The 12565-nt window shown below is 36.2% G+C and overlaps 2 protein-coding genes across 4 annotated transcripts in view; one reads left to right on the forward strand and one right to left on the reverse strand.

Annotated features, from left to right (window-relative positions):
• Positions 1-2156, forward strand: part of FGF2 (fibroblast growth factor 2) — a 51847-nt gene extending 49691 nt beyond the window's left edge. The window contains exon 3 of the mRNA XM_065905069.1: positions 1971-2156. Within this exon, the coding sequence (XP_065761141.1) occupies positions 1971-2156 (186 nt within the window). The remainder of the gene's footprint in view (positions 1-1970) is intronic.
• Positions 2157-2343: 187 nt separating this feature from the next.
• The window catches only part of NUDT6 (nudix hydrolase 6), a 67555-nt gene continuing 57333 nt past the window's right edge, over positions 2344-12565 (reverse strand). For 2 of the 3 annotated variants that reach the window (XM_065905066.1, XM_065905068.1), the window contains 2 exons: positions 7295-7349; positions 2344-3013 (listed from right to left, as the gene is read on the reverse strand). In XM_065905066.1, coding sequence (XP_065761138.1) covers positions 2616-3013; positions 7295-7349 — 453 coding nt within the window. In that variant the 3' untranslated portion in view covers positions 2344-2615. Of the gene's footprint in view, positions 3014-7294; positions 7350-8932; positions 8949-12565 lie in introns of those variants that run through there. The other variant, XM_065905067.1, reaches the window with a different exon arrangement.

Below are 12565 nucleotides of genomic sequence, written 5' to 3' on the forward strand. Positions count from 1 at the left end.
TTCACAAAACGTAGAGTGAAAATACTGGCTACGGGCTATTCACGTTAGTATATGTATTCCACTGTTACCACATTTGAATCTCTTTGAAAACCCCAAGATAGTCCTATGTATCATACAGCTGTTCCTTGTGTAATGTCTGCTTCTGTGTAAGGTTACCTGTGATTTGCATCAGAAAGTCTGAAGTTGCTTTCTTAGGTGCAAAAAATGAGCAAACTAGATAAATTTGCATTTCAATTTATAAAAGTTAACTGTAGTCAGAATAAGCCAAGTAAAATTCTTATCCCTAGAAGCTGACTAAAGGAGCTAATATTCACTTTTAGGGCTTTCTCAGTACTTTACTTTTAGAACACTGATTATCATGTCAGTTCTTTTCACTGCTGTACTTAACATGTTTTTCTCACACTTTGTGCCACTGTGTTTATCTTAGAACCAAAGAATCTGGGAAAAGATTCAAGTCTTTTGAATGTGGATTTCCTTAAACCTCAAGTTTCCTAGATTTGAGTATGTAGAAATCAGCTGGAATCTGGTATGCTCACTAATACAAAACCATAGGTTTATGTCATGTATCTGTGTATGCATGTTGTATTTGTATGTGGAAATATGTGTAAATTTATATGGTTTTCTATATAAAATTATCATCCTACCCTACTTAACTAATTGTAACGTAAAATATAATTTTTCTTCTCATCCCTTAAATCGAGTAAGTCACTTGTTGACTCCCCCCCCCCCCCCCAGAGGTCAGTAAGTATCATCAGTGCTGCCCTATGAAGTTGATTTTTGAACATTTACCTGAACATGTACCTGCAACAGCCTACTGGACTCTCTAACTTGGAATACTATTTCCAGGTCTCACTATTTGTAAATCTAGCTATTCTCCACCCCCTCTAATAAACTGTTGAAGTAAAATGGCAGAGTGGTTTCCCTTCCCACAGGAGACTGTCGAGACTACTTATTCCTCTTTATCTGTTAGTGTTTTGAGAATGCTGTGCTGTGCTTAGTTGCTCAGTCGTGTCCGACTCTTTGAGACCCCACATTCTGCAGCCCACCGGGCTCCTCTGTCCATGGAAGTTCTTCAGGCAAGGATACTGGAGTGGATTGCCATGCCCTCCTCCAGGGGATCTTCCCAACCCAGGGATCGAACCTAGGACTCCCATATTGCAGGCAGATTCTTTACTGACTGAGCCACCAGGGAAGCCCAGGAATACTTAAGTGGGTAGCCATTCCCTTCTCCAGGGGACCTTCCTGACCCAGGAATTCAACCGGGGTCTCCTGCATTGCAGGTGGATTCTTTACCAGCTGAGCTACCAGGGAAGCCCTTGAGAATGCTAACTGTATGACAATGTTCCAGTACAATTTTTTGGCATTATATACATTGGCAATTTTCTGTACATAAACTATTCTCTTTATGCCTTAGAATCAGTGTCAGTCACTAGAAAAAAAACATAATTTAAGGAATAAATTCTGTTTCTTTAAGTGAAGTATTACTAAAACCCTTCTTCTTTATGGGAAGGTTACCCCTGGATTATACTACTAGAGATGGATGGACCATAAATACCTAAGTGAAAGCCATTGCTTTGCATTTCCCTAAGTGTAGCGTGCTTCCTGTTCTTGGATTTATCCTTTGTGGAGACCACTGAAAATCTGTGTTTGTGGGATGTTTTAGTTCTGTGCCAGTGTGGTTCTTAGACTGCCTGGGTGCTTTTGCTGCCCAATACCTGACCTGTCTATCGTGAGGCTCCAGGATGGTCCTTGGACTGCTCCCCCAAAGAGATGTGCTTCAGGTTGTCCTGCTGACATGCTGTGCTTCTGTCCTGAAGCTTTCTGCAGAATAAGAAATCTCTGTCAGATTTTGGCCTGTTGAGTCTTGCTAGTTTGACTGTCCTGCTGAACCCAAAGCACTGCGTACTATTTCTTTAAATATTTAATATGAAAGTATCACAACTACTACTAATTTTTCCTTTATTTTGCAGAAATGTGTTACAGACGAGTGTTTCTTTTTTGAACGATTGGAGTCTAATAACTACAATACTTACCGGTCGAGGAAATACTCCAGTTGGTATGTGGCACTGAAACGAACTGGGCAGTATAAACTTGGACCCAAAACAGGACCTGGGCAGAAAGCTATACTTTTTCTTCCAATGTCTGCTAAGAGCTGATCTTAATGGCAGCATCTGATCTCATTTTACGTGAAGAGGTATATTTCAGAAATTTGTTAATGAAAAAAAAATGTGTACAGTGATCTGCTCAGTTTGGGTAACTGTTCAGATAACCTTTTATCTAATAGTAAAATATTTAACCATTGCTGTAGTTTTTACAAAAGAAAAAACACAATAACAGCAAAAATTCTTGGAAAATGTATATACTTCCACTTTTTATATAGCATTTCCTTTTATCCAGTGAAACTTACTTAAAGCTACAGTCTCTCATACAGTTGCTTCATTTGAAAAGAGGCTTTCAAAATGTGTACAAACACGTTTTCTTCATGGAAATTATAGACATTAGAAAATTAAAGTTATATTTAGTTATTAACCCAAATGTCCACTACTTCCTATAATATGGCACACATTAATCTACATGTACAAACTTAAACATTTTAAAAACATGTAAATATGAATTTAATCCATTCCTGTCATAGTTTTGTAATTGTCTGGCAGTTTCTTGTGATAGAGTTTATAGAACAAGCCTGTGTAAACTGCTGGCAGTTCTTCCATGGTCAGATCAATTTTGTCAAACCCTTCTCTGTACCCATATAGCAGCAGTCTTGCAACTCTGCTTGTGATGGGAGTTGTATTTTTAGTCTTGACTAGATCACTGAGATCCATCCACTCACACTTTAAACATTCATGCTGGCATAAATTTACGGTGAATGAATATGGCTTTAAGCGGCAGATAATATACATATCTGACTTCCCAAAAGCTCCCGGATGGGTGTGCTGTTGCCGAATACTCAGGAGGGATCTGAATTCTGATTTTATACCAGTCTCTTCAAAAACTTCTCGAACTGCTGTATCTCCTACATAAAAGAAAATGTACAAATCAATAAGGATTATACTTTGAAAAATTTAATCAAAGATTTTCAGATAAGGAAGCATTATTATGTAAAGGTTCAAAAGGTAAAACTTCACCCTAAGAACCCTCTGGACATCCTGAAATAACAAAGTATTTTCTTACCACTGTATAGCTAAGAAGCTTTTGAAATACTGAATATTTCTTTGGCTTCTACTTGCAAGCTTACCCATCTACATATATGTATTTTGGGAGTCACATATTTTTAAACTCTTCCTGTTTTATTCCCAAAAAGTGAAAACATAGGTTGCAAAGCTGTAGTTAATATTCCTGTATATTTTTTCATTATTATCTTGTTCCTGATTATCCATTAAAACTGCCTAAACTGATAAAAATTTGAAGTAAGAAAAAGTGATCCATTCTTCTTTACAAAAGTCTGTAGAGCTGCCTAATATATAGAACTAGGAAATGATTCAAATCATCCCTGGTCTCTCCTGAGACCGTAAGGTCTCTGAAGTCTTAGACCAGATTTCTTAATGTTGTAAAGTGATAAAAAAAAAAAAAAAAAAAAAAAAAAAAAAAAGACCAGATTTCTTTATAACCATTTTGTTATGCTCTTCTAGTTATTCTGTCAGTGGAATCCCACCATGGTAATTTCTCGCATTTTCTTTGTTTCTTTCTGTTTCAAAGAACTTGGGATTCATTTTTCTAACACCAAGATGCTACCGTCATCAGAAATTTAAAAAAAAAACATGAAATTTACAGAATTTTATAATATTACCAGGGTTTTCACATTTTATAAGGTTGATTTTTTAATAATATGCAAATTTCTAGGACAGGATTTTTATTGCCATTAACTTATTTTTGTGGCTGCTCTTTCTAAATATCCAGATGAACCTCCTATCTGGGATTTCTGTAATTCTGTGATGCTGTCATTGTCTCCCAAAGTGTTTATGAAAAGCCCTTAAAAAAGCTGCCTTCCTTGTCTATTTTCTGGGAAGTTTCACAATTGCCACAAATATAGATTTTTGTTCAAATATCCTTTAATGCTTTCATTTTCTTGTTTGTCAGGTTGTAAACTGTATTTGGCTTCTCAGTAGTCTTACTAGTGAGGAATAGGCAAGGAAGAGCAAGTAAACAAGAAATGTTTCAATGTTTTTTCTAATCACAGCTCTGGAAATAAGCACAGGAAGAGTAGTGTGTAAAATATGACATCTGTCTGCCATATTTGAATTCTATGTGAACTTCCTTTGAGCTTTGCCAAAGATCAAACATGGTTAGAAATTATATATATGTTAAGAAAAGAAAAACTTGGCTTAAGAAAAATAATTTTTTGTTGTATTAAAAAATTTGTATCAAGTTTGTTAAAGATTGTGGAACTAGTCTTAAATTTTATATGTCATTTGCTGATTTGACTTAAAAATTGTTTAAATGTTTTAAAAGTTCTTTAAACATTTTGAAATGACCATAGGGGTCTTGTTTAGCTCTTAGTAACACTAGTTAAGAGTTTAACATTTAGTTCCTGTGTCTAGCCTGCTTATATGTTATGGAAGCACAGGATGGGGCTGGTGAGTCAATCTGCCAGGCTAGCTGTCACCACAGCAGCTGATTCAAAATCAGCATTGCCTGGGTAGTTTGATCCATTTAATTTCAATCATGATGTCATTGACTAGACTAAAAATTGAATGGGCAAATAAGTATTTTTCGATCTAGAGGAACCAACCCCTTCTATATTAAGACTGAAATCTCTTCTCCAAAGGATTTTATGATGAATTTAAAAATTTTAATTTAGATAAAGTGCTTTATTCTCTTGTATCTTTATTATTTTAAATGTACTGTAACTAAACTGAATAGCAGTTTTATAGATTTGAAGAATATAGGAAAAACCAAGAGGGTTTTTTTTAAAATTTTTGCTGGTTGAAAGAAATGTTTAAAAACATCATAGTGTTTTATTTAGTTAAAGGACAATAATAAAATGGAGTTTATATTTGTTACTTCTATTTCATAATATTTAATAACAGGATTAGGTTGAAATAAAATAATAGGAAAAACTGCAGAATGTGGATTTTCCTGGTGTTTCCCCCTCACTCTGGTACACTGCTGAGCTCTGAGCAGACCCCATTGCTTTACAGACCTTTGGCTACACAGGGGGTTATCCTCCTGTCAGTGCTAATATCCCCCCCCCCCCCCCCAGGAAGGCAGCTTCTGTTTTTAACCTTATCTGTAGCTACCTTTGTACTCTGCTTCATTCATCTAATACTTATCAAAGAATGAAGGATTCCAAAGAAATGAGCTTCTTATTTTAACTAGTGTTTACTGCTTAAGAGCCAGTATGAACATTTGCACATTTATGATGGTGGCAGTCCTATTACATACTTTCTTAAAAACAGAGTTTAAAGAAAACAAATAATTCCTGGTTGATCTGGCTTTATCATTAAGAGTAGTCTATTACTGTACTGTTACAAAACAGAAATGTATTCTACATAGACATGGTCTTTCAGATCTCTATGTCACTTACATTTCTAGCTGCTTTCAGAGTTTTATCACTTCTGAGGCAATGCTTCAGTTTTTCCTACTCCTAGGCAATATGGTAAATGCCAGTTGCTGCTTTTTTCTTAATTCCATATGGCTGGAGGCATTAAAAACAATCTCTGACTAGGTGGGTTGTTGTGATAACCACAAATACTTTAAAAAAGTAGTGAATTTCTAGTTATATGGACTTGAAATGTTCTGGAGTACACTCAAACCTAAAGTATATTTACCTGGTATGTAAATGTGTTTATTTAACATTTAAAAATATATCTGAAATTCAGAATATCGATGAAAACTCAAATGAAAAAAGTTACTCATTTGAGAAGGCAAGGTTCAGAAGAGGAAGTTATATAAACTTCCTATAGACTGCTGTTTGCCCAGTATGGATTAGATAAGGATGTAAAACAGACACTTAACTAGTTCACATGATCTCATATCACATAAGGATAGTGTGAGATAATCAGGAGTTCTAGAATAAATGGCTTTTTCTTTCAGCACTGGCACTACTACAAAATCCTTTTATTTCAACAGAAGACCTAGGGAAGTCTAAGCTAAAGGTCAGTAAGTACCTAAAAACCAAAATCTGCTATGATATATTTGAATGTAGTGAATTTACTTATAGGATGTTAGGAGTTGGCTGTATACTACGAATTGGGCATTTTCATCTGTGAAACATTAAAAAAAATTTCATGTGTATATATATACATTTAAAAATAATTTAGGACACTGCCTTCATATAAATGATGGCTAAAGAGAATAGGGGACATATACACACTGAGGAAAAAGTCATAGAAACATAGTTAAGTATGAAATGAGTTATCTATTGATTTATTATGATAGGGACTGTGCCTGACACAGTGGTTTAAGGAAGAGACAGGAAAACTCAGTTTCTACTCTCCTCAATTTCCTGTAAAATCAGTGACATAAAGAATTCTTAGCTTATTTCAAACTTCCCTATCTTAAATACTGAGCTCAGTAAATTGTTCTAGAAAATTATCTCTCATTTCAGACTTTCTCACATGAGACATGTTACCATCTGTTGGTTTTCTGACTATTCAAAATAAATAGATAAAATTTCCATAAACAGAAGAATTATACCCCCACTGTTCAGTAATTGCCTTTATAAATATTTCACATTTCATTTCAAAGTTTCTCCTCAACCTTGTGATAAAATGGTCAAGAATTTTTCTAATAGTTCAATTCCAACAATTTTGCTATGCTTAGTCACTCAGTTGTGTCCGACTCTTGTGACTCCATGGACTGTAGCCCACCAGGCTCCTCTGTCCATGGGGATTCTCCAGGAAAGAATACTGGAGTTGGTTGCCATGCCCTCCTTCGGGGCATCTACCCAACCAAGGGATCAAACCCAGGTCTCCCACATTGCAGGCTGATTCTTAACTGTCTGACCCACCAGGGAAACCCTCCAACACTTTTAGTCAAATTCAAAATATCCCTTAATGCTAACCTTAACTGTATATCCAAAGCTTCTCATTTTCAAATTAATCTAGAAGCAGTCCTAAGCCAGAAAACCAGTGTTATGCTCTGAATGGTATTACTTATACTAATGGAATAAACTGTAATGTTAAGAAGTTTTGCTGTTAATATTATATCAGCACTGAATAACTTCATTGAAACTTTCTGACAGTCTAAACCAATTAGAAAGCTTAAAATCTCATTCTCAGCTCTAGATCAAGAAAGTAAACACATAAATTTATTCAGCATTTTCACGTCAATTATAAATATATAAGATACCCACCGATATCTTCTCCAGGCTCTGACAGGCCTCCTGGGAACTTCCACATATTTTTCAGCTGCAGTATTAAATCAGAAAGCAAAGTTAACACAGCTTTTATGTTAACACTAACATACACATACATAGAGATGCCACAGAAGCTACTCATAATTGATCAAGATGGTTGAGAATTTATTTTTTGGTAACTGCCACCAATTTTTTTCAGCTTCCTTCCTCATTCCTCCCTTCTTTCCTCGGGAAACTGCTGACTTGTGAAATCTTTCCCATCTTTTTCTTTAGGAAATAGAAGTGGTTTTTTTTATGTTAATGTGATAAATTCTGTATGAGTGAAAAAGTGGGGGGAACATCTACTGAATTTGTATAGTTAAAAATTTTTGCTGCTAGTTTATTAAAGAATATATGAATCTTACTGATGCTGCTATAAATTAGTAGAAAATATGATATAAATGTAATCATTTAAGTATGCTATTTTTAATTTTCAGTTACTTTCTATATTGTGTGTCTAATCAGTTATATTAATCTTAAGACTTTTCTTGTTCTCTGTGTTAATGATTTTATGTAAAAATGTAATTGCCTTTCATGGGAAGTGTGAATAAAATTGATTTAAGTTTCTGGCTTTTTGTATATACCATTTCCTTTTTTGGTGGGGAGGGGCAGGTGGGAAGATCTGATCTAGGACTGGAGATAAATATGAAAACTTGATTTAAATAATTCTGCAGTAGTATGGAACAATATTCTTATGGCTGACATGATTATTTTTTCCTGTTAGAATTCTGTTATACCAATCCATCACCATGATAAAAACTGAAGAATTAGAAATTACAACATGCATAAAGGTGCTGAGCTTGGGGCCAGTACACCTCACACTCTTCATTCATAAAACAAGCTTATGGACCTCACTGCTGTGCTTTGTGGCCCACGCATTTCCTGGACAAGAGCTCCTTAGAGAATGTGTCATTTCCCAACTATGCTAGGTTGGAGACTAGTGGCATGGTTCCCAGAGTTTCCACAGACTGTTGATTATGTGGGTACAGAATTCTGGCTTTCCACCCTTCTGTGTCTGGCTCAGACTTGAGATTAATTTATAAAGCACATTATGTTTTTTTTTAATGTAGCAATACCTCCAAGTATATCTCAGCATTAATGCACTGTCTTTGGGGTTCCATTTTGAAATTGTTCCACAAGCTACACTTCTATAGAAACTATGCGGACTTTTTTTTTTTTTTTTTTGGTCTCTAGGATATTAAACTTCACCACTATAAATTCTACTTCTGTGGGAGAAGGCGAGGGTGGGATGTTTCGAGAGAACAGCATTGAAATATGTATATTATCTAGGGTGAAACAGATCACCAGCCCAGGCTGGATGCATGAGACAAGTGCTCGGACCTGGTGCACTGGGAAGACCCAGAGGAATCAGGTGGAGAGGGAGGTGGGAAGGGGGATCGGGATGGGGAATACATGTAAATCCATGGCTGATTCATGTCAATGTATGACAAAAACCACTACAATATTGTAAAGTAATTAGCCTCCAACTAATAAAACTAAATGGGAAAAAAAAATTCTACTTCTAAAAAAGAAATGTTATGAGGCAAACAAATGCTTCCCCAGAACAACAGAAATAAATTTTGAAAAAATCTTTACCTGGACCTGATGATAAGTTCTTGGAAATAGTTGAGCTTACAGTTATTTCCAAGTGGTAGGCTGAGAGGTCTAAGTTTCGTGATTTGAAAAACCTGGTTAATGCTGTAGATAAAATCAGTCATTGAGGGGATAAGTCTGCCTTTGACCTTTTTTTTTTTTTTTAAACATTAAAAAATACACCCACTATCTGGGTTTAGCTATTTAAGTAATAATAATAAATACTAGATAACATATTGAATGTCCACTATGTTCCAGACACTATGCTATGTTTTAAGAACTGTACACATTTTAAGTAACCCCATGAGAAACTATTATTGTTCCCATTTTTTTTTCTTTAAATTGAAGTTATAGCTGATTTACAATACTGTGTTATAGCAAAGTATATAATGTACAGCAAAGTAAGTGAGTTATATACATATTTTTTCAGATTCTTTTCCAATTATAGATTATTACAAGATATTGAATACTGTTCCCTGTGCTATGCAGTAAATCCTTATTGCTTATTGTTCCCACTTTAGAACTGATGAAACTGAGGACAAAAGATTTAATAGTTTACCTGGAGTGACACAGCCAGTGCATAGTAAACTCATGGTTAAAATCCAGGTGACCTGATTCTAATCATCTCTTAAGAAATTTTAAAAGTTGATTTGGTATATTCATACTAACCTTTTACCACTATTCACTTTTTCATATACTTTTTGATCTTTTGCTTCAGTTCTGATTGGAACATTCTATATAAAACCAACTAGAATCTGTGTCTTAGTCTGACACTCTTCCAGGGGTTGTGACTTTGAACTAACACCTAGTTTGGTGTCAAATGTCTATCTACCTCTTGCCTATGAGTTCCCTATCTAGAATCTTCTGATTGGCATGGGATTTATTATTTTGCTAGTGATTTACTAAGAGTTTCAGTATATTGTTCCACAGAGGAAAAACTACTGAGGAAGGAGTAAGGTTGGGCTTTGAATATTTTTTAGTTTATTATCTGTTTTCATCTTTGTTCTCTATCCAATAAAAGACAAAACATCTCTCTGCATCAAGTATAAAATTCCATGACCCTTTCCCTGCTAATCTTAAAAAAGAAACTTTCCACTCCCTCTTAAAATAAATATTCTGCTCAGACATTTTTGTGCCTCTTTGCCTTCTGGGTCTTACCCAGCATTCATGTATATGACCCCTCCCTACTTTGAGCTACTGAGGTCATCTAATTCCTGAAGCATATCTGACTTTTACATACTATAAAAAGGAAATTATCCTTCTAAGTCATAAAAATGTGGGATTTTAAACTATATTTAGAATAATTCCATCATATTATAATGGTGACTGTGATGATAAATTTTTCCTATATATTTGCCTATTATAAATCTGATGTTCGTGTGTGTGTACACGCATGCAGGAGTGGCAAACAGAAGACAGTGTGGATGATGTACAGTGGTCCCATCTATCATTGAATTGCTAAGCCTCTGTTAAGGCTATTTCAAGTTTAATTGCACTGCTTCTTTTAAAACTGTCCTGAAGAAAAACTCCCAAGTTTACTGTTTCTAGAATGGATAAAGAGGAGCGATTCATTTTCTGATCCTTTTTCTATTTTCCCAGTCTCATGGACGTCTTCTGTTTTCCTAACCAAATGACTAGCTTCAAGATCTTCCCTGGGTGTGGCTGCTGAACTAGGAATTTGTGTAAACACTGCCCCCCTCCCCCCAAATACCCATCAATTTCTTTCAAGTCAGAAACTAATCTCAAGAACCTAGAACAAGGGTTCAGACTTGCTAGTCTACTCCTTTTGGTTCTCTGTACTATGTGACCTTCTCATTCCTCCCTTACTCCAACTTGGTCAGATACAGAGACCTCATTAACTTTTATTTTCATTGTTCTAATCTTTAATGTTACTACTCTTACTTTTCAGAGTTCAAAGCCACTGTACTTAGAAAATTCACTGACTGGTAGGTTTTGGGCACAGAGAAATTTATGCACAATACAGCAGGCCAATCATTCTCTTTCTCCTTGTACTACTGTATTTTTCTTAATAACATTTACCACCACTTTTTATATATATTTTATTCATTATTTGTATCTCATTTAGTTGCTAAGTCATGTCCGACTCTTATGCAACCCCATGGACTGTCGCCTGCTAGGCTCCTCTGTCCATGGGATTTCTCAGGCAAGAATACTGGAGTGGGTTGCCATTTCCTTTTCCAGGGGATCTTCCCGACACGGGGATGGAACATGCATCTCCTGGCTTGGCAGGCGGAGTCTTGACCACTGAGCCACCAGGGAAGCCATTTGTATCTTACCTATTTGAATATAAGCTCCAGATGTAGAAACCTTGCTTTGTTCACCGATGTTTACCTAGTGCTTAAAACTCATGAACTCTGTAATTAAGTTTAGTGAAAGAATGAAAAGGTCCCTACCATTAATTCAGCTCTTGAGCACCAGGTTTACAATGTCAAGTCACTCTTAGGTCTTGACAGTGATGGGGCAGGAGTAGAAGAACTGGATGGGTAGGAAAGGAGAAAGGACATGTTTAAAGTATCAATTTAGCTTTGAGTCTGAGTGTACATTTGCTCACAGTGAAGGTTAAACTTTCCTCTCTGAGACATACTTGACACTAATGACTGGGAGGAGTGAATCACTTAAAGAAAAACTGGCTCAGATGTTTGAAAATATGCCGATTAATTATTTATGGCTAATAGCTATCATCAGGGCTTCCCTAGTGAGTCAGACAGTAAAGAATCCGCCTGCAATGTGAGACCTGGGTTTGATCCCTGGGTTGGGAAGATCCCCTAAAGGAGGGCATGGCAACCCATTCCAGCATTCTTGCCTAGAGAATCTCCATGGACACAGGACCTGACAGGCTACAGTCCACCGAGTCTCAAAAAGTTGGACACGACTGAGCGACTAAGCATAAAGCACAGTTATCATCAACCTCAGATATGCAGATGATACCACTTTAATGGCAGAAAGTGAAGAGGAACTAAAGAGCCTCTTGATGAAGGTGAAAGAGGAGAGTGAAAAAGCTGGCTTAAAACTCAACACTCAAAAAATGAAGACCATGGCATCTGGTCCTGTCATTTCATGGCAAATAGGTGGGGAAAACGGGGAACCAGTATCAGATTTCATTTACTTGGGCTCCATAATCAATGTGGATGGTGACTGCAGCCATAAAATTAAAAGATGCTTGCTCCTTGGGAAATATAGTTATAACAAACCTAAACAGTGTATTAAAAAGTAAAGACATCACCTTGCCAACAAAGGTCCAGATAGTCAAAGCTATAGTTTTTCCAGTAGTCATGTATGGATGTGAGAATTGTACCATAAAGAAGGTTGAGCACTGAAGAATTGATGCTTTCAAACTGTGGTGTTGGAGAAGACTTGAGAGTCCCTTGGACAGTTGAGATCAAACTACTCAGTCCTAAAGGAAATCAACTGTGAACATTCTTTGGAAGGACTGATGCTGAATCTTTTAGCCACCTGATGTGAAGAGCCAACTCACCGGAAACGACCCTGATGCTGGGAAAGATTGAGGGCAAGAGAAGGGAGCAATAGAGGATGATGAGATGGTTACTAACTCAGTGGACATAATTTGAGCAAACTCAGGGAGACAGTGAAGGACATGAACACCTGGCATGCTGC

The sequence above is a fragment of the Muntiacus reevesi genome, chromosome 13, assembly GCF_963930625.1.
Source record: "Muntiacus reevesi chromosome 13, mMunRee1.1, whole genome shotgun sequence".
NCBI classification, from domain to species: Eukaryota; Metazoa; Chordata; class Mammalia; order Artiodactyla; family Cervidae; genus Muntiacus; species Muntiacus reevesi.